At 55.1% G+C, this 19,635-nt stretch overlaps 6 protein-coding genes across 6 annotated transcripts; 4 read left to right on the forward strand and 2 right to left on the reverse strand.

Annotated features, from left to right (window-relative positions):
- Positions 1-531: 531 nt before the first annotated feature.
- Positions 532-1,815, forward strand: COL26b_007336 (uncharacterized protein; the record flags this gene model as incomplete). Its single annotated transcript, XM_053180131.1, has 1 exon — positions 532-1,815. The coding sequence occupies one exon, from the start codon at positions 532-534 to the stop codon at positions 1,813-1,815; it is 1,284 nt and encodes a 427-aa protein (XP_053035902.1).
- A 5,029-nt stretch (positions 1,816-6,844) lies between these two features.
- Positions 6,845-8,037, forward strand: COL26b_007337 (uncharacterized protein; the record flags this gene model as incomplete). The annotated part of the gene is made up of 2 exons (XM_053180132.1): positions 6,845-7,442; positions 7,508-8,037. 2 exons carry the CDS (start codon positions 6,845-6,847, stop codon positions 8,035-8,037), a joined length of 1,128 nt encoding a protein of 375 aa, XP_053035903.1.
- A 568-nt stretch (positions 8,038-8,605) lies between these two features.
- COL26b_007338 (uncharacterized protein) lies at positions 8,606-9,430 on the forward strand (the record flags this gene model as incomplete). The annotated part of the gene is made up of 1 exon (XM_053180133.1): positions 8,606-9,430. The coding sequence occupies one exon, from the start codon at positions 8,606-8,608 to the stop codon at positions 9,428-9,430; it is 825 nt and encodes a 274-aa protein (XP_053035904.1).
- A 350-nt stretch (positions 9,431-9,780) lies between these two features.
- COL26b_007339 (uncharacterized protein) lies at positions 9,781-10,706 on the reverse strand (the record flags this gene model as incomplete). Its single annotated transcript, XM_053180134.1, has 2 exons — positions 9,781-10,506; positions 10,686-10,706. The coding sequence occupies 2 exons, from the start codon at positions 10,704-10,706 to the stop codon at positions 9,781-9,783; spliced, it is 747 nt and encodes a 248-aa protein (XP_053035905.1).
- A 1,343-nt stretch (positions 10,707-12,049) lies between these two features.
- COL26b_007340 (uncharacterized protein) lies at positions 12,050-15,414 on the reverse strand (the record flags this gene model as incomplete). The annotated part of the gene is made up of 2 exons (XM_053180135.1): positions 12,050-12,958; positions 13,009-15,414. 2 exons carry the CDS (start codon positions 15,412-15,414, stop codon positions 12,050-12,052), a joined length of 3,315 nt encoding a protein of 1,104 aa, XP_053035906.1.
- Positions 15,415-17,339: 1,925 nt separating this feature from the next.
- FDH1 (formate dehydrogenase (NAD+)) lies at positions 17,340-18,861 on the forward strand (the record flags this gene model as incomplete). Its single annotated transcript, XM_053180136.1, has 4 exons — positions 17,340-17,360; positions 17,522-17,651; positions 17,811-18,587; positions 18,644-18,861. 4 exons carry the CDS (start codon positions 17,340-17,342, stop codon positions 18,859-18,861), a joined length of 1,146 nt encoding a protein of 381 aa, XP_053035907.1.
- Between the last annotated feature and the right edge of the window lie 774 nt (positions 18,862-19,635).

The raw sequence follows: 19,635 nt of genomic DNA on the forward strand, positions 1-19,635 counted from the left end.
GCCAGAGGCTGATGCCGGCGCTGCCTCATTCGATGACTTGCTCTTTGGATTCAATGGATCCGCTCTTGATAGCTTTTTCTGATGAATAATACGTCACATCATCACATCAAGTATTCAGTCGTGCTACTACTACCCGTCCGATGCGGCGTCGGACCCCTGTCCGTTGTGGTTCCGGGAGCCCGGCCGGAAGTGCAAGATCAGTCCCGCGGGTGAGCATGACTCCCGCGGGTTTGCCGCCCATGCACACCTGACGATATTCACAGTCTTTAACAGCATATTCATAAAAATGTCGTCACGTATCATCTAGTGATGGTAATGAAAAGCACTTATGAACTCTTTCCGTCTTGTTGCGCCTTAGAGACCCCTAGTGCTTTCACTTCAACGCCCTAAGATCCTCAACCTTGGTCTTAGATCTCTGAAGACTGTTTCCAAATGCTTTCACAATCAAAATTCTTACAAAAACATACCGTAATACGAAGATACATTCACCAGCTATCGCATCATAATCCGACACCATTCCCCATCGCAATCATGGCAGTAACGCCGGCAATGTCGAAACGCCGAGTCAGGCACTCGCTCCCGGCGGTCCTGATGCGAGCCGGGACGTCAAAGGGGCTCTTCATCCACCGCTCACATCTGCCGCCCTCATTAGATGACTGGGCCACGCCCCTGCTTGCAGCCATGGGTTCCAAGAACAACGATGCTCGCCAGATCGACGGCGTAGGCGGCGGGACCAGCGTCACCTCCAAAGTCGCAGTCGTCGCTCCATCGGACAGACCAGGCGTCGACGTCGAGTACACCTTCGTCCAAGTTGCCGTGGGCAGCGAGACTGTTGACCTCAGCGGTAACTGCGGAAACATCTGCTCCGGAGTCGGGCCGTTTGCAGTTCAAGAGAGATTGGTCGCACCGTTGCCAGGCGCTAGGTCAGTGGATGTGAGAATCTTCAACACCAACACCTCGAAAATCATTGTGGAAACGGTCTACGTTGATGAGGACGGCAACGTAGAAGAGGATGGCGACTGTCTCATTCCAGGAGTCAAGGGTCCTGGAAGCGAGATCAAGGTTGCTTTTATCGAGCCAGTAGGAAGCATGACCGGGAAGCTCTTCCCCAGTGGGCGTCGTGCTGAGAGTATCCTTGTCGAGGAGGTTCCTACACTTGGGCCGTTTGTAGTTGAAGCAACGTTGATAGACTCCGCGAACCCGTTCGTATTGGTCGACTCTCAGACTCTCCCAGCCCAACTCACCATCGAGCCGCCAGACTCACCCCTGTCTTTGGAGGTTGCGGAGGCAATCAGAAGACAAGGCGCCGTTCTCATGGGTCTTGCTGATAATCTCGAGCGAGCCAGCCAAGTCAGGGGGACGCCGAAACTCGCCTACCTCTCACCGCCGACCTCGGGCAGCTTATTCAAGCAGACGGCAGATATACGAGTCCAGGCGTACAGCATGGGAAAACCACACCCGAGTCTACAGCTTACAGGAGGAGTCACTTTGGCGAGTGCCATGATTATGGAAGGAACCATTGCGCATCGCATCGCAGACCACAAGACCACGGTGATCACAGAAGGAATTCCCACGCCCAGGAGGACACCGAGTCCATCAGACATGATTGCCGGAGTCGTGACAAAGGGGCTTACGGACGACATTTTATCTCAGATTTACGGCGCAGGTCGGACTTTGCGCATCGAGCACGGCAGTGGTATAATGGAGGTAGAGGCTCACACACGCCAGGATGCCGACGGCATCACTGTTGATAGATGCGTTGTGACGAGAACGGCACGGAGGCTATTTGAAGGCAACGTGTTGTATTACTCTTGATTAATTCGATATATAACGCAACACCGGCGTGAATACAATCAGCTCAACAGAAACTCTCGCTCGGGGCAACTCTCGTCCTTGGTTTCAACCGCCTCCCCATACATGATGCCGTGAACGTAGGTCTCGCCGACCAAACTGTACATCTCACCATCGCCATTTATTCTCAGAACCAGGGGTATCAAAGACCCGTAGAACACCGAAATTGTATCCCCTACCCTGGTGTCGAGTGGCGCAAGACCTATGAAGCCTCGTGCTGTGATCATGAGAGACCGGTTGTAGCAGCAGATCCTCGAGCTCCTATAAAAGCAGTCTTCCCTTCCCCCCATATCATTCAACCCAGTCTCGGGACATTTCCGGGCTCTAAATGATAAGCCTCTTTTGCACTTTGGCGCCTGCCAGCAGCTAACTCCCTTCAGCCATAGTTGATAGTGGGCCAACCACTCCTCGTCCGTCAGCCCCTCCGTCCAGTCCCCTAATAACGTTCTACAGAGATCCCAAAGAAAGTCGTTGCCACTGCCGTATGGGTCATTCTTGAGGCCTGCCCAGCGTTTTTGCCAACACCGAATGGCAGATTGAAAGTTCTCTTCAATAGACGCCATGCTCGAGGTCTGAATAGTCTTTGCGGTGATACCGCTCGGTATCACTACAGCGATTTCGTCAAAGTAGATGCCTTGAAACCCTATGACCAAGTTATCTATGGGCCCTGCACCCTTGGCCCTCTCGTTTCTTTCTGCTCGCCCGACTGCCGCAGAGTTCTCCAGAACCCGAGCAACTCGTTTCGTTCCGGCTCCGACTTTGAACGATTTCCTGCCCCGACGGGCTGCGAAATGCAATATCGAACCTGCCTCCGCTTGATACCTCGGTCCCCAAATACCACACCATGAAGGAAGAGGCTTGTTAAACTCTAATGATCTAAATCGGACCGGGTTTATGCCGTAAGTCTTCGTTAGATACGCAAAAATGGACGTGAACACAGTTTCGTCTGAATGATAGTAGTCAGGCTTGACCCTCAACTGGTCTTCAGGTGATGCCAAGGACAACAGACCAAAGACCATGTCTCTGGAAAGACTCTGTTTGAAGCCCTTTGCTAGCGTCATCCATCTTGGAAGAGGAGCCCTATGGACGTCAGGGTCTGCTCGATATGATTTCCACTCCCTGAGGAGCGGGTAGAAAGGGCACGAGTCGAAAAGCGTTCGGATGAACTCAGGCATTTTATGGACTGATGAGGCAAACTTCTGGTGCCAGACGGCTATTTGGGCGATCTTGTCCAACGGTAATAAGTCTGAGGCCGAACCGCAAATGAGGACCGGATTTCTGGAGAAGAAGGCTTCTTGTATCACCCATCTCCGTCCCCACCAAGGGTGACTGAGAAGCAACCTAATAGCCCTCCAGTTTCTCGATGTTTGAGAGCTGTCGCGCCAAATAGCAACACGAATATTGTCTTGCTTCAGTTCGGGCTGAGGCCTGTCTGCATTCTGATCGCCAGCAGTTCTCTTGAAGTGGTTCATGTCTGCTCGGAACTTTCGGGCATCAAGTTGTGATGTGGCTCGGATGCCTTTAAGATTATCGTTCGTGTATATATATGTCGTAGAGGCGAGTCTGTAGATGCTGGCCATCAACAATATCTGCCAAGACTTTTCCCGGTGATCTTGCTGGTTGATGCAGACAGCATCGACCCAAATGCGCCGTGAAAGGGTCTTTTGGTAGCTTCCAATGGATCGAACAGCTTGGAATAGCGTTTGAGTTACGTCGATAATGTGGCCATCGACATAGAGCTTTCCGCGCTCTCCCCGGGGCGGTGATGAAGAAGCCCAAACATAAGACAACGCATCGTATTCAGGTTGGTCATCCAAGGACACGATTTCCATAGACGCATGAACGGTATTGACGGCAATATCCATGGGATCGACAATTAGAAGTCTAATCTCCCGCTTCTCTTGTCTTAGGGGCCAGTATCTCAGAGCCCCACGAGAGGGTCTAGCCCCCAAACTTGGAGATGCCGAAGAACTACCGGGTCTTCGTATTGACTTTTCTGTCTTTTCATGGTTGGAAAGTTTCTGTACGTTTCCTGCATTTGAGAACTTCATAGACATGGGAAAGCCATGTAGTGTTTGCGCCGTCATGGTCGAAATGTGTATGATGTTAGAGGTGATCAAATGGAGAGGTCAGACTAAAAGTTGAATCTGATGATGGAATTGGGACGTTTATGAGGGGAAGGGTGACTGAAGTGAGGAGAGTTCCCTCAGCATGCTGACCACTCAAGAAGCCGTACTATGGTTATCACCTGCAAGCCACCCAGGCGGCGTAACGTAACCATGCCGCTAACATGCACAGCCTCCACTACGGTGAACGGCTGGTGATATCTGCAGGCCGATTCGAAATCATCAAAATGGCAATCAGGACAATAAATACCACCATAATATTCTGCCAACGGTCACACAATTAAATCAAAACAGTGACCAACTACCAGCTTGTGTGTTGAGACTTGATGGTAAGGTGGTTTTGAAGACTTTTGACATTCACGATACACATCAGTCTATCGACGCACCCAACGTCCTCTCCCAACGTAGAGACTCAAAGGCAGCGCTTTATCCCATTCACTCCATCATCACCGCCATCCAAACCAACATCCCAAACTCATCTAACCCATCACACCAGTCGGACACACGAGATGTCATCTCCCCCTCCTCCACCTCAGTCCCAGTCCCGTTTCCCGTAGCACGTCTCACCCGTCGCAAATCTTGGATACTCAAGGGCTTCTTCCGAATCTCTGCTTCCATCTTCTTGTAGCGCGCTGACCACTCGACATTTGACACAGGCTCCCACAGATACCTTCCTGTCGGGACTGCCACCTTGTCATAACCACAGGTAGCTGCTTTCCCTCCGCTGAAATCTGCGTCGACGAGCAGCTCGAACCCAAAGTTCAGGCAGACGTTTCTGTGGCAACCTACAGTTAGCAATATGCATCTACTAGGACAGATCTACGACGAACCTCCGAACACTCTCCCTCAGAGCCCATTCTCGCCGGTCAAGGCTAGAGCCGTTGATGAAGTTGGAGGTGTAATCCATCTGAAAATAAAGCTTTCTTGCCAATAGCTGCTCTCATACATCAGCATGCATAGTCTAACTCCAGGAAACGCGAGCTTCTCACAACAGGGGTTGATACTAGGAAGTCAATATCGTTATGGGGGATGGAGTCTTGGTCCTTCACTTGCAGCAGTACGTATATCGTCATAGCTTGCCCAGCTGATACGAGCTCTTCGCGACTGAAGGAATCGTACTATCACCCAAAACTTCTTAGTTAGGTGTACCTCTAAAATCATGGGCTTTGGTCTTACCTCTTCTCTAATCCTGCCAACCTCCTTGTAAATGCTCTTCCACACGAAGGCCGCGCTTCCAGGGGTCCTCGCCTCGTGGGCCTGTACCAGACTACAGCAGATGGCCAGAACTTCGGGCAAACACTGATGATACCCCTGCGCACTGCACTCAGCTGGCGATACGACTCCATCAATTGCACACTGAGGGAAGATGAACGGCGGCAGGCGGCCGCCTCTAGCCATCATCGCGGGATATGAGAGAAGTTGGCCGAGAAGGACTTTTGCGGTGAAGGCTGTTGATGCAGGCTTTCTGATTCTGGGTCTAAGCGGTGCCTCGTCATAGTATCGTGGTAGAGTTGTAGGTGGCGTTTGGGTCGGGACAAGCCGTCTGCTTCTGGGCGAGGCAGGGCTTTGAATGGGGACCAGAGCCCTCTGGGGTTCCATCTCAATCGAATGTTGATCCTCCAGCCATGAGAGCGAATTTGTGCTGTAGGGCATTGCCGGGCTTGGAAGAATCGTATGGATCCTAAAAGGCGAGTTGGATGTACCCTCAATGGCTTGGTTCAGGAAATTGAGCTCACATCCCAAAGATGATTGGAGATTTGACGGTGGTTGTAAACTCTCCCAGTTCATCCAGGGATGTACGCTTTGGTCAGGTCCTAGACTCATGTCAAGGGCCGAAGAAGCCGAGTTGACCTCGTCTATTGCTGCTCCAGACCATGGCCCAGCAGTCCCTCTACTTGGCCTACCGCCTGTTCTAGGCGCTGCAGGCTGGGCAAAGTGAACCGATTGGTTCAAATGTCCGAGGCCGTCATTTTCAAGAGACGTTGCAGCTGGTCGCAGATATCTAGCTGTCGTTCGTCTCGGCAGTTGGTCGTACTTGCAGGCCAACCCTCGTTCGTCACATCGTCGACAAGGTGCATCCAGCGAGCATCTCGCCTTGCTAGTCCGACAGGGAACGCAGGACTTCTTGCGACTAGACATTCTTGCCGAGTTGCAGACTGCCTTGGTGAGACCAATCTTGCCGAGGAATTGGCATCGCGTTTTGGCATCGACAATACTGCTGCCTAGGAGGTGCAAGTCAAAGAAAGGGGGCTAACAATGGAGCAGTGGTGTCAGCACGTCGCGGAGTTCCGACCAATCAGCGGCCATCCTTTTCACGGCGCCGGCGCCGGTAAGGAAGGACCCACTGAACTCCGGACGGGGGCCTGCACTTCTTCCAAACCTTCACAGAGATGGCCTGGATTTTCCGAGGTCTAAACCAATAATCGATGACCTTGTCACATCTCACGAATTCCGATCTGCGTTTCAAAAGGGCGCTGAGAGACAGATGTAGCTGTTAGCTGCTTTCGGCGGAGTTGCAACCAATCAGAGGCTGTCATCTCGCCCAACTCCGGAGCTCGCAAGAGAGACGCCACAAGCGTCATGCCATAGGGGCATTATCTTCTACAGGCAGTCGACGAATTTTCTGTAAGTAGGTATCTTGAATTTCTATTGCGCAGAGGTTCCATCGATTTGGCTCGGATTCAGCGTTGCGGAGCTGACACGGATATTCGGCACTTCCACGCACTTACACTCTTTGATGGTATCTTGACACCCTCTCGTCAAATGATATAAAACGGCCTACCCAAGTCTCGCTCTCAGAATTTTCGCACAGCTTTGAGGCCATTCTCTACGTTGCTAAAAGGCAGTCATCGCTCACATCATCAATCATGGCTCCAACCCGCGTCGGCATAATCGGCCTCTCAGCCAAAGCCCCCTCATATGCCCCCGGCACCTGGGCCTCAGCATCCTTCCTCCCTTCCATTCAAAACTCCCCCAAGTACACCATCGTGGCCCTCTGCAACACCTCAACTGAGGCCGCTCGCCGCTCCATTCAGTTCCACAATCTTCCAGAAACCACCAAAGCCTACGGTGACCCTCAGGACCTGGCCAACGACCCCGATGTCGACCTCGTCATCGTCAGCGTCGTCGTAACCCACCACCTCAAACTTGCTCTTCCTGCTTTGCAGAAGAAGAAGGAAGTCTTTGTAGAGTGGCCCCTGGGCCATTCCGCTGCGGAAGCAGAGCAGATGGTAGAGCTGGCCAAGACGAATGGACTGAGAACTATTGTTGGCCTGCAGGCTCGTGCTGATCCTTCCATGATCAAGTTGAGGGAGATCATCAACAGCGGAGAGATTGGAGAGGTCAAGAATACCACCGTCGTTGGCACACTTCCCGCCCTTCCTCCGCAATTTTGGATCGAGGGGATGGAGCAGTTCCTCGACATCAAAGGCGGAGCGGGCGCTTTCCACATAGTCTTTGGACACTGTAAGTGATATCCTCCTGATCTCACATACATAAACGGGGTTTTTAACAATCTTCCGTAGTCATAGACTCCTTCACTCACATCCTCGGCCCCTTCGACACCTCCAGCATCAGCTCGATGCTCAAGACAGACAACGACCACATGCCAATCTACATCCCAGACCGAACCGCAATCGCCATCCCCTCGCACCCCAAGACCGCCCCGGACCACATCCTCGTCCAGGGCAGCCTCCAGAGCGGCGCCCTGGCCACCGTCCATTTCCGCACGACGCAGGCCTCCATCGACGACGTCGGCATCCGCTGGATCATCTCCGGCTCCAAGGGCGAGGTCGAAATCACCTCGCCCTCGAGCAGCTGGCAGGGCTATTTCCCGAACCGAAAGATTAAGGTCAAGGTCTTTGGCGGGGAGACGCGGGACGTGGATTTTGCTGCGGATCTTGGGGCTGCGGCCGAGGTTGGACAGCGGGCTGTGAACACGGCTTTGGTCCTGGATGCGTTTGCCAAGGGGAAGAAGGAATTGTACGCTGACTTTGAGGCGGGCTTGCGCAACCATAAGCTGCTGGATGTGATTCTGAAGAAGTCGAGCTTGGAGGTTTAGGGCAGGCATTACATTGGTTCTATATCAATCATGTCGTTAGCAGTAAACTCCACCCACTACTGAGGATAGGTTCAATATTCGACAAAACCATTAAGTTCGACAGAATACATAAAATTATTGTTCCAATCTGAGTCTCTCCAAGAATTCACCGCAGATCACAGGTTCCGCACCATAAGCCGGCTCCTCAAGACCCGGTCCATGCCGGTGGATCCACCTTCGGCGCCAGTGCCGATGCCGGCGTTGCATGCCGAAGCCCGGAGATCGTGACAAATTCCCTCCGAAATCTGACTCGGCATGACACCCGAGATGGACTCCCTCCAACCGCACTCGACAAAGTCTCAAATTTCATGCGGGTGTTATACTGTCTTTCATTTTGGTTAATGCTCATTGACGATACAACATCAATTAGTGAACGACACCAAGCAAGACGGGGTTCTCAAGCGTCTTTCTCCGTCTCACGACTCTTCATTCTCGTCTCATCCAGAAGCCATCCAAGTGAGCCGCAACTTACACCCAACCTCACACCTCCTCATCAACCACCAAAACCCAAACCCATCACCCCCTCACAATGCCCGAACCAACACCCACACCCCCCGTGATCGCAATCCTAGACACAGACACCACAGTCCCCTCCATCCAACACTCCCACGGCAAATACTACAGCGCCGCCTACATCCACCACCTCACAGCCGCCGCGACCGCCGCCTCCCTCCCCGTCCCGACCTTCACGACCCACAACGTCCTCGAGGACGCCTACCCAGACCCGGACGCCGTCTCCGCCATCCTCATCACCGGCTCCATCGCCGCCGCCTACGACACCCACCCCTGGGTCCTCCGCCTCGCCGCCTTCATCGCCGACGTCTACGCCAACCACCGCCACGTCCGCATCTTCGGCACCTGCTTCGGCCACCAGCTCATCGGCCAGGTCCTCCTCGGCCCGCACGGCGCCGTCGTCGAGAAGGACCCCGCCGGCTACGAGTTCGGCGTCCAGACCATCGCCCTCCACCCGCGCCTGGTCGCCGAGTACCCCTGCCTGCGCGGCCTCGCCCAGGTCAACGACGAGCAGCAAAAGGACGTTCGCGGGCTCAGGCTGCAGATGTGCCACGGCGACCACGTCGCCCTCCCCGTGACGCTGCCGGGCTCGTGGCTCAACATCGGCGGCAGCGCGCAGTGCGCCGTCCAGGGCCTGTACGAGCCTTCGCGCGTGCTCACCATCCAGCCGCACTTCGAGGGCGACCAGGTCATGATGGAGGAGACGATCAAGCACTTCTACACGCCCGAGAAGGGCTTCTCGCCAGAGTTTCTGGAGAAGGCGTTCGAGGGCACGAGGAGGCAGGACGACGCGGGCGTCGCCGCGGAGTGGGTTTTGAGGTTCTTGTTGGGCATTTCATAGCTTGGACGAGATAGGTTCGGTCTGGAGGGGTTGGTCACGGCACGGGTGTCGTCATATTCCGCAGCGGACGTAGAATACCCAAGTGTATCTAATGCGTTTTATACACGGGCCGGTTTATTTTCTAGATTGCAGTTGCTTCTTATCTCCCAATTCCGCAAACTTGAAGTCGAAATCGGGTGCCCCGTTGCATTTGATCAATGGTCTCGCTCAATGCCCCAGTTCTTGCTGCTTGCTGAATGGCGGCTCCTGGAAGGTAGATTGGCCGATATGCACGGGACCGTCCTGAAGCCTGGAGGTGAAGTCTCCTTGCGTAGAGTAGGACCATGGTGGCTGCAACGCTGCCATCCCGGTTAAGGATACTTCGGCGGCGAAGGAAGCTGTGTAGTGTCAGTCTCCTGGGCCGGGTTTTGGTACCCGACATCCTTAGAGTCCTCGGTCTCCTGAGAATCTTCTATCTGCTCAGGATCCTCAACCTCCTTAGAGTCCTCAACCTCCTTAGAGTCCTCGACGTCCTTAGAATCCTCGACGTCCTTCGAATCTTCTATCTTCTCAAGATCCTCAACCTCCTTGAGATCCTTGGCCAGCTTAGAAACCTTAATCTGTTTAGGATTCTTAACCGGCTGAGGATTCACGTTCGACTTTTGGTTCTTTTTCTCGGTGGAAACGATTTGTTCAAACCACAATTTTAGCTCTGGCTCTGTCTGAATCTGCTTCTTGATATAGCCTTCGTCCACCCAATGGGGCGGTGGAGGCATCTCGCTTGTTCCCGATTTCGTCAGCCGCACCGATGCGCGTTCATACGACATGATCGCGCGAACGAGCGAGCAGGTGGCCTGGAGTGCATGCGATCCGCGCCAGCCGCTCATAGGATCCAACTGTGCCGCCCTGATCGTCAACAGTATCCTACGAACAGCATCCTTCTTAGCATCCTGCTTTGATGGTCGCTTCGGTTCGTCTTTACTCTCAACGTCGACCTCCATATCTGACGAAAGACCCTGCTTCCGTCTCTGCTCGAACCAGGCTTCCAGGCTTCGTGACCTCCGAAGGGCACGCTGCGTGTTGATCCCCCGCGCCATCTGCAAATTCGTGAGCTTTGAGTGCACCATCTCATGACAGGGCCTGCAGACGGGGATCGTTTCATCCTTCCTCCGCCCACGCTTGATTATTGCATTTTCTTTTTCCGATTTGGGAACGAGGTGGTGCTTGGTCATCTGATACGACTCGCGATCGCAGAGAGAGCATACTCCCGGCTCACCCCTGACTTGTTCTTCTTCATCACGTTCGTTGGCCTCACTCGCCTCGTCTCTCGTGCCCAGATTTTCCACCGGCGGTCGTACTCTTTCTTCCGACGAGACTGAAGGCGAGACAGACGTCTCCGGTGCTGATGGCGCAACAGATCCATCTTCGCTGGCCACGTGAGCATCCTCGTCATGTGAAGAGGCCCGCCATCTCCGGCGTTCGGGTCCATTTTCTGGCGCTGTGTCCACCCTTGAAGTTGTGTATGAGGAGTAGGGGGTCACTGTCGCATGCACAGATACACTGTGCCCCGGTTGAGCGTTGATAGTGATCACCACGGGCTGGTTTTCGTTTCGCTTCTTCCCACTGCGCTCTTCCTCGTGACGCTCCCTTTCCACTTGCTCCTTTTCTTCTCGTTTTCTCCTGCTGCGCTCGATAAAAGGCTGAACAAAATCGGGAGCTCCCCTGCTTCCGAGCCCTCTCCTCGAGTTCAGACGCACATCCGGCCGCGTCTTGTGAGCAACTCTCGAGTGACCCCTCTCCATGCGATTTAGCTCCGCGTGAACCGCTCGTACCGCCTGCGAGCGGCGGCGAGGGCTGATTCTATTCCGGCGATAGGGCTCCCAGCGGTCATCGATCTCGTCCGATGGCTGAAAGTCTTCCTCACGGGCCTCATCCCCGCCACGCTCATTCTCTGCCTTCGCCGCCTCGGGATCCTCCTCCTTGGAAGACTCAAACGTATCAACAGCGTAATAACGGTGACAATTTGAAATGATTGGCAGTGGTCCGACACAGACACGTTTGCTGCTCCATGGAAGCGACCGCAGGACTCCCGTCGACGCGAACGCCCGCGCATATCCCACGGTCCCAATGAGACGGGCAGCTCTGGTCGGTACTCTCATCATCGTTTTATAACGGTTGACATCTCAATATGAATTGTTGAGGATCGAGGAGGAAGAAAGGAACCCAATAGTGGCGAATTGGAAGTGTGTTGATGGGAGATGAGAGAGTCGATTTTCGTTGGTTGTTGGAAAAAAAGAAAGCATGGACCCACGCGACCGTTCGGGAGCGACAGTTCCCCGTTGCTTCTTAAGATCCACGGGTTTTCAATCCAACAGGAGCCTCAGGGAGAAGGAGAAACACCAGCTGTCATTCACAAGTTCAATATTGTACGAATGTTATCATCAGTTTGTGGTCTCATTTAACGACATAAGACAGTAAAACCAACACCGGCAAGGCCTCTCTTTGGATGAAGCCAAGGTATTATACATCTGAATTTCTTTTGTAATGCCCATGCCTACTTTAAAAACTCCGTCCCGTTCCATCTTCCTCCATCGTACTGCCGCGCTTGCGCTTGACACCCGCGACACGTCCAATGCGGTCCTAGTACAATGGCGTGTTATCAGCGTCTGCCAGCCACAACGTTGCCAGGTCTCGCGACAAGCCCAGCCTCAGGACTCGAAGCACATCCCCCGCCGATGCGTTCGCCGTCAAGCCTGTTCTCCAATCCCAGCCACGCTTGGTGTTAGCGCGTGAGAGGCCGGCACTGCCGCTGATGGAGCGGTTCAGCTGGCTGGCGAGCATGGAGCTGCCGCTCAGCATGTAGCTTCCGCTGAGGGAGCCGGTGCTCTTGCGCATGAGGTCCGCTGGCGTAGAGCCCTTCAGACCTTGAGCCGAAGCCAAAACGAGCTTGAAGAACTCGTCTGCGGCATTGAATATTGTTGAATTGACCGTCTGAATGTCCTCAATCGCCTTGAGAAGGATGTCCATTTGGTCTAACGTGATGACTGCAGGGCTCTGGTTGACGAATGGAAGAGCCTCGCCGAGCAGCGCAAGAATGAAGTCCTCGCTGACAACGGCATCACGCGTCTCATCATATAGGCCGCCGCGGATGTTGTCATCGGAGCTGGCGACGACAGCAATTAGAGCGGACGCGGCCTGCTTGCGAAGAGAAGTAGATTTGTGTGCCGACATGCTTGCTAGTCCGTCGGTATCCCGGATCTCGTAGTACTTTCTAAGCGTAGCGTAACCACTGAGCATGCGGCCGAGAAGTTGTGCCGCTTCGAGGTCCTGTTTGGCATATTGCTCGAGAGTTTGCGATCGCTCGTTCAGAAGCTTGTGAAGGTGGTCGTCCAGGTCGTTCGCAGGAGGATAAACCGTAGAGTGTAGGAGAGAGTATGACATTAGCAGGTTGAGCACTTCGCGCACTTTGCCTGGTCTGTGGGCAAGGGCGTAGTACCACAATGCCTCTCCATATCTGTGAGATTCTTCTCCCAAGATGTCTGCATACGTCTGCGATTTGTTAGCTGACTTGTCACTCTCCCCAAAGGAAGTCACCATACCTCTGCGGTCTGCTCGGCGTAGTTGATCATGCCGAGATCGTTCAAGATCCTCCAGATCTTGTCCACAGTCACGCCCGAATCACCGTCGATGGTTTGCAGAATATCACCAAGCAGCTCGCCCACCATCTCCTCAGACTTGGCGGCTGAGTCCATGCGACCCAGCACTTGGATCGCCATCTCCCAGCCACTGCGAGTCTCAGATAATTGGTCGATTCCGGCCAATTCTCGTGCGTAATGCGTGAGTGTCGTGTCCTTGATACCCTCCACCTCATCAGCCCCCTGAGGGCTAACTCCAAGGATGTCGAGATCCTCCATGTCCAAGCTGTCCATAGTAATCAAGTTGGGCGGCTCAGGCTTCGGAAGCCACTGTCCGAGAGATGCAAGCTCCGCCACAGAGGAAGCAATAGGCAAAGACCATGCTCGCAAGATACCAATTACCGCGGCAAAGTTCGACTCGAAAGCGGAGGCAATGGCCACCTCGACAGGGTTCATTGCGTTGATGTGGAAATCCGACTCGATCGCAGTGTGAAAAGAAAGCGACAGACGCTCGAAATAGCTCTCTGGGCCAGATGAAACAGCTGGCAGACGCAGTCCCTGCGATCGAGACATGCGCAGGCTCTTCTGTTGTCCGCGTCCCTCTTCCCACCATCCGAAAAGACCAATCGTTGCCTCGCACCAATCTTGCGCCGTCTCGAGAATGGCATCAGGAGTGCCCATGATGATCTGGTAAATGGTCTGGAGGTGTTCGTAGATATCCCAAGGAACCTGTCCCTCGGCCTTCCGGGCTAGGCGAGCCAGAGACGTGCGGCCAGGGCCGTATGAGCTGTCGTCGCTGTCGCCGCCATACAAGCCCTTATCCTTGCCCTCTGCGAACCGCTGCAATTTGTCCAGTGAGCCCTTAGCTTGGATACGATACAGCGTCCAGTCACTGCTGAAGAGGTCCCAGTTGCCCTTGTTCCCTGGGCACATGTCGAGTGCCTCGCATGTCATGCCGACAGCACGCTGCAAGTTGTCCAAGGCCTTGCCGCTGTACGCCAGTTCTGCGCGAGTTCCCTTCCTGACAGACTCCCATCCGGCATTCCTCAGCAACTGGGAAACAAGGTTAACGTTGCCGCGGATGAGTGCACTTCGTAGTGTAGGCCAGAAGAGGCTGTGGCTGGCGGGGCTTGGCCTGTGACGCATCACAATATTGAACTGATCAGGGTAGAGGTTGTGGTTGTCCTCGATCCAGTTGAAGAGGACCTGGGGCAGAGGTGGCGCCTTGACCTCACCGGGGCCCTCAGCAAAGCGGGTGTGATGCATCTGGAGGACCAACCTGGCGACGTAGGCGGCCTTGTGGAAGGGCTCAGCGTCAGGCCCAGGTCCAATCTCAGCGACGTGCTCTCCCTCGGGCATGGGCAGCGTCTCGGAGAAGTCGTCCCAGAGCTCAACCAAGGGGTACACAATCGTCGCCAAAGAACCATCCAGCTTGTCCGGGTCTTCTTGCGCACCAATTCCCTCGTCGTAAAGTTGGTTCACCAAGTCCTCCGTCTTCAAAACAACCTCGGGCGACTCCGTGATCACCGTCATACCCATCTGGTTGTATAGATCCTTTGCAATGGACGCGTACTTGAAGTCCTTCCGTCTGGAGGCTGAAGAGCGACGCATAGATGAGGCACGGAAGATATCTTCAGCTTCCTTGCGCATACGCTCCGTCGCCGCTGGTGTTGCCAGAAGCAAGAGGTCCGACTCCTCCCCGTTACCGCCATCCACACCATCGTCGGAGTAGACAGGCTCGTCGTCGTGGCGCGTGCTGTGGCGCATATTCAGAAACATGTCATCGTCGTCCTCGGCATATTCTTCGTCCTCTGCTTCGCCATCAGCATCCTCCTCATCGATATCGGCTTCGAGGTATCGCTCCATCTCAGCATCGGCTTCCTCACGCTCGTCGTACTCCTCTTCATCCTCCTCTTCCTCCTCCGAGTCGTCGGGAATCATGTACCGGCCGGTGCGGTTGTCGTATGTTACGTCGCGCTCTGCGGCGCCATACTCCTTGCTCAGTCCCGAGGGCTGCCTGACGTGCTTGGAGCTCTGGTGGATTGACTGGCCCAACGGCTTCTGCGAGAAGGGGTTCTGGGACGTGGCATTGCTGAGTCCAAAGAGGTTTTTCGTAGGGCCCGAGGTGCTCGCGCCGCCAAAGTTGAACGATTTCTGATTAGTGCTAGCTCCCAACAAGGAGCTTCCGAGGTAGGATGCAGACGGTGCGCCGGCAGGTGTGAATGACGCCTGAGACGACGGCGGAGGGCCTGCGGGTGTTGTCGACGGATTATCGCCAAAGGGATAAGCCGATCCCTTGCCTGTGTTCTTGCCAGGGGTAGATGGCGGCGAGCTGCTCCAGTCGTCGTTGAAGCTGAACTTGTTGGGCATGGCGACTGAATGCGGGCGACCTCAGGTCACCCGGCTGCGTCTCGTTTCGCGGGCGGTGTGCAAATGCAAGGAGATTTTCGTTCGTGTCAGCAAGCGAGGCAATTGATCGTGTCGCGTTCGTCGGGATTGACGAGCTTGTCGGGGTTGGGATGGGCGCGCGTATCGTGGTGGATGAGCAAGGCAGGGCAGCAAGCTCTGCGATGTTTGGCTGGACGCGCTTGCTGGATAAATTTTGGAGGTTCGCGATGCTCGCCTGGTCAACGCGGAGGAAGCCGCACCAGATGCCCCACTTTGGCCGGCCGCCTGCCAGTTTTCTTGCAGGGAGCTCTCAGCTGGGGAGCTGGCCGCTAAAAGTACGTAACTGACGCTAAAACCCGAGAGCTCCCCCAACCCGCCTCACCTCACACACACGCTTCCGACTCCCGACAAGAGGTGTGGCACATTGCTGAGGCGATGCATCCAAACTCCACGCACTCCCCAATATCAGTTTTCCGCTACTGAAAGTCGGGGTCGTATTATTGGAAGTTTCGGCACAGCAGAGTTCAGACGTTCCCTCCACACTATGAAGATATGATGACATGGTGATGGCTGCTTGGCTGCATCAACACAACACTGCGTTTGCGGGGTAATGTGGCATGATTTCTTTCTCCCGGATACTTGTGCTGTATTTGTGATGTATTCTGAATTTTGGTGTATTCTGGATTTTTATGTAGCAGGTAGTCAAAGGTTCTTTCTTATTATCTCACAGCATCAATCATCTGCAACGGAGGTCGGTATCCGGACAACGATCCCGTCTTATCGTTGCTCTGCGGGCTTCTTACCTAACGCCGGCTCCAGCATTTCACGGCCGGCTTCGGCGTCGGGTCACCGTCCGACCTTGAGATAAGATAGGATAGGGCTACCCAAGCAGGCAGGATACGGCTGGCAATTTCAGCATAGGGAAGCACAACTCCGTAGCCTGTAGGTAACAGACTCCCCTCGGCGGTCCAGGCCCGGACATATGTCGGATTGTCTTGGTCAGCGGCTGTGCTCCGTGACTCCTCCAGCTCTTACTCGACACACACTCTCCGGGCCTCGTGCTTGTCCTTTCCTCCTTGGCGAAACGGAAGGGCATCGCGAGCGGCAGCGGCTTGGCTTCTCGTAACAATCGCCGACGGACTATGCCTGAACGGGGACGCAAATGGCACCTCAAAGGCCTAACACCGACGGCTTAAACTTTTGGCGGCCCCTCCTGCAGACAAGTATCAAATGTGCAGCAAGCCATGAACAACGAAGAGACGCCGGACGGGTGGAGGAGGGGTTGCCCGGCTGGCTGGCCGGTTGGTCTGCCGTACGCTTGCCTAGAACATAGACGACATTGAACAGCGAATAACATTGAATTCCGGGGTTTATTCGCTTCCGCTGACTGAGGGCGAGGGAGGAAGAGCAAGAGCCCAGCCCGGCCAATGACGTACTGGTTTGGGGTAATTCTGCACTCGCAGCGGGTGCGGTGCTTCCAATGGCTCACAGCTGTACCGAGAGTCGCGGCTGGCATCAACTCTGTTTTACCAGCACTCGATGACGGGCTGTTTTAAGCCCCGCTTTTCAAAGTAGTCGCCATCTGAGTTGCGTATCCCCCTCCCCGAACCCCCGAGCACCCCGTCCACGGCGCGTCCAGTGCTTTCTCTTGTGAAGGAGGGGAAAAAAGCATAGAGCGGGGTGGGGTTTGGAGATCCATTTGCACGCCCAGCCAGAGCCAAGCGGCAGTTCGTCTGGGTCTTGGGTGTGCGGGTGTGTGTGTGTGGTATCTGCATCTCGAGATCCATTTCCCCCCCTCCTTCTTGAAATAAATACCTGACCCTGCCCAGTAAAGCAAGGCTTAGTGCGTGATTCCTCTTCCATCAAGGTTCTCATCGACCCTCCCTTCATCAAATAAAACACCCATCATGTCTGCCACTGCAGGAAAGGTATGTCCAATCTTTACCGTCATGTTCCCTGCCACTCGACGGTGCTGCTGCTGCTTCACATTGCGGGGTAGCTTAGCTACGACTCGTCGTCTTTTCCCACCAACCCGCCCGCCATTGAACGTCTCCCGAGCTCTCCGCTGACCCAATGATCTCCCAAACAGACCATCACTTGCAAGGCTGCCGTCGCCTGGGAGGCCGGTAAGCCCTTGAGCATCGAGGACATCGAAGTCGCCCCTCCCAAGGCCCACGAGGTCCGTATCGAGATCTACTACACCGGTGTCTGCCACACAGGTCAGTCAGTCCCGATATAAACCCCTCACATCGTCATGCAGGAGCTTCGGATTAGCTTCCGAGACCGCATTTCCAGCTCCCGGCATAGCTCCCGGAAGCCCCCTCGATCGAACACCACCAGCAAGACCTCAGAGACCTAACATACATACACACACACAGATGCCTACACCCTCTCCGGCAAGGACCCCGAGGGCGCCTTCCCCATCGTCCTCGGCCACGAGGGCGCCGGCATCGTCGAGTCCGTCGGCGAGGGCGTCACCAACGTGAAGCCCGGCGACCACGTCGTCGCCCTCTACACCCCCGAGTGCAAGGAGTGCAAGTTCTGCAAGTCCGGCAAGACCAACCTCTGCGGCAAGATCCGCGCAACCCAGGGCAAGGGCGTTATGCCCGACGGCACCTCGCGCTTCAAGTGCAAGGGCAAGGACCTCCTGCACTTCATGGGCACCTCCACCTTCTCCCAATACACCGTCGTCGCCGACATCTCCGTCGTCGCCGTCCAGCAGGACGCCCCCATGGACCGCACCTGCCTGCTCGGCTGCGGCATCACCACCGGCTACGGCGCCGCGCGCATCACCGCCAACGTCCAGGAGGGCGACAACATCGCTGTCTTCGGCGCCGGCTGTGTCGGTCTGTCCGTCGTCCAGGGTGCCGTCGTCAACAAGGCCGCCAAGATCATCGTCGTCGACGTCAACCCCAGCAAGGAGGAGTGGTCCCGCAAGTTCGGTGCCACCGACTTCGTCAACCCCACCGAGCTGCCCAAGGGCACCTCCATCGTCGACAAGCTCGTCGAGATGACCGACGGCGGCTGCGACTACACCTTTGACTGCACCGGTAACGTCGGCGTCATGCGTGCTGCCCTCGAGGCCTGCCACAAGGGATGGGGACAGAGCATCGTCATCGGTGTTGCTGCCGCCGGCCAGGAGATCTCCACCAGACGTAAGTTTACTGCCTCTCTTCCCCTCGTGGATCATGATACTAACACCCGTCCACAGCATTCCAGCTCGTCACCGGCCGCGTCTGGAGGGGTTGTGCCTTCGGCGGCGTCAAGGGCCGCACCCAGCTGCCCGGCCTCGTCCAGGACTACATCAAGGGCGACCTCAAGGTCGACGAGTTCATCACCCACCGCAAGACCCTCGGCGAGATGAACGAGGCCTTCGACACGATGAAGCAGGGCGACTGCATCAGAGCCGTGGTCGACATGCGCAAGTAAGCATCCACGAACACACGGCTCTGGTTGCACGACGTTATTTTTCTCGTGTCAATTCAGTGTTCATTATAAGAAAAAAAAAGTTACTGATAGTTTAATAACAAAAAAAAGTGAAAACGATATCAAATCTTTCGTCGCGAAATCCCGGGATGCAAAATTGTGAAGCCAGGCGGATGGGCGAGATGGTGACGGTGACGACGGTCTACGACTCGATGACGACGAAGAACGACTGCGACGAAGCCCACGACTACGACGACGACAACGACAACGAGGAGGCTCTGCCGCTCAGCCTGTCCCTACGCAATGGCGTACCACAGCAATGTTCGATAGCAATAAAGCGACGTGTCGTAAGAAGAAAAGCAGGGACCTGAGACAAGACGATCAGCATGCGTGCGTGAGGTGTATGTGTGAACCTTGACAGTCGGCTCCTCCGCCATCCACCGGAGCCGTGACGTTCCAGAACCGCCGCCGGCCGCATTCGGCAAACCCGAAGATCACTCTCACCTCCGGCGCCGATACACCACGCCGCTCATCCCGGCGCCATACCCCTAAGGTCACTCAAGCCCCAGCGCGCCGGGCGCGACATCCCTTCCAGACCTCCTTCCCGTTCGGGGGTGGTGGTGTATGTTCATCGCGCAGTGTGACCGACTCCTTGCAGCGGAGGCGAGACGCACAGCTTTCAGCTTGCTGCAGACTCCCGCTCCGTGTCCATGGGATCGCAGACCCGAATACATACCAGCCGAAAAAATGCCCTGCCCTTACCTCCCCTCCCGGTGC

The sequence above is a fragment of the Colletotrichum chrysophilum genome, assembly GCF_026319265.1.
Source record: "Colletotrichum chrysophilum strain AFK26 chromosome Unknown scaffold_59, whole genome shotgun sequence".
In the NCBI taxonomy this organism is placed as follows: Eukaryota; Fungi; Ascomycota; class Sordariomycetes; order Glomerellales; family Glomerellaceae; genus Colletotrichum; species Colletotrichum chrysophilum.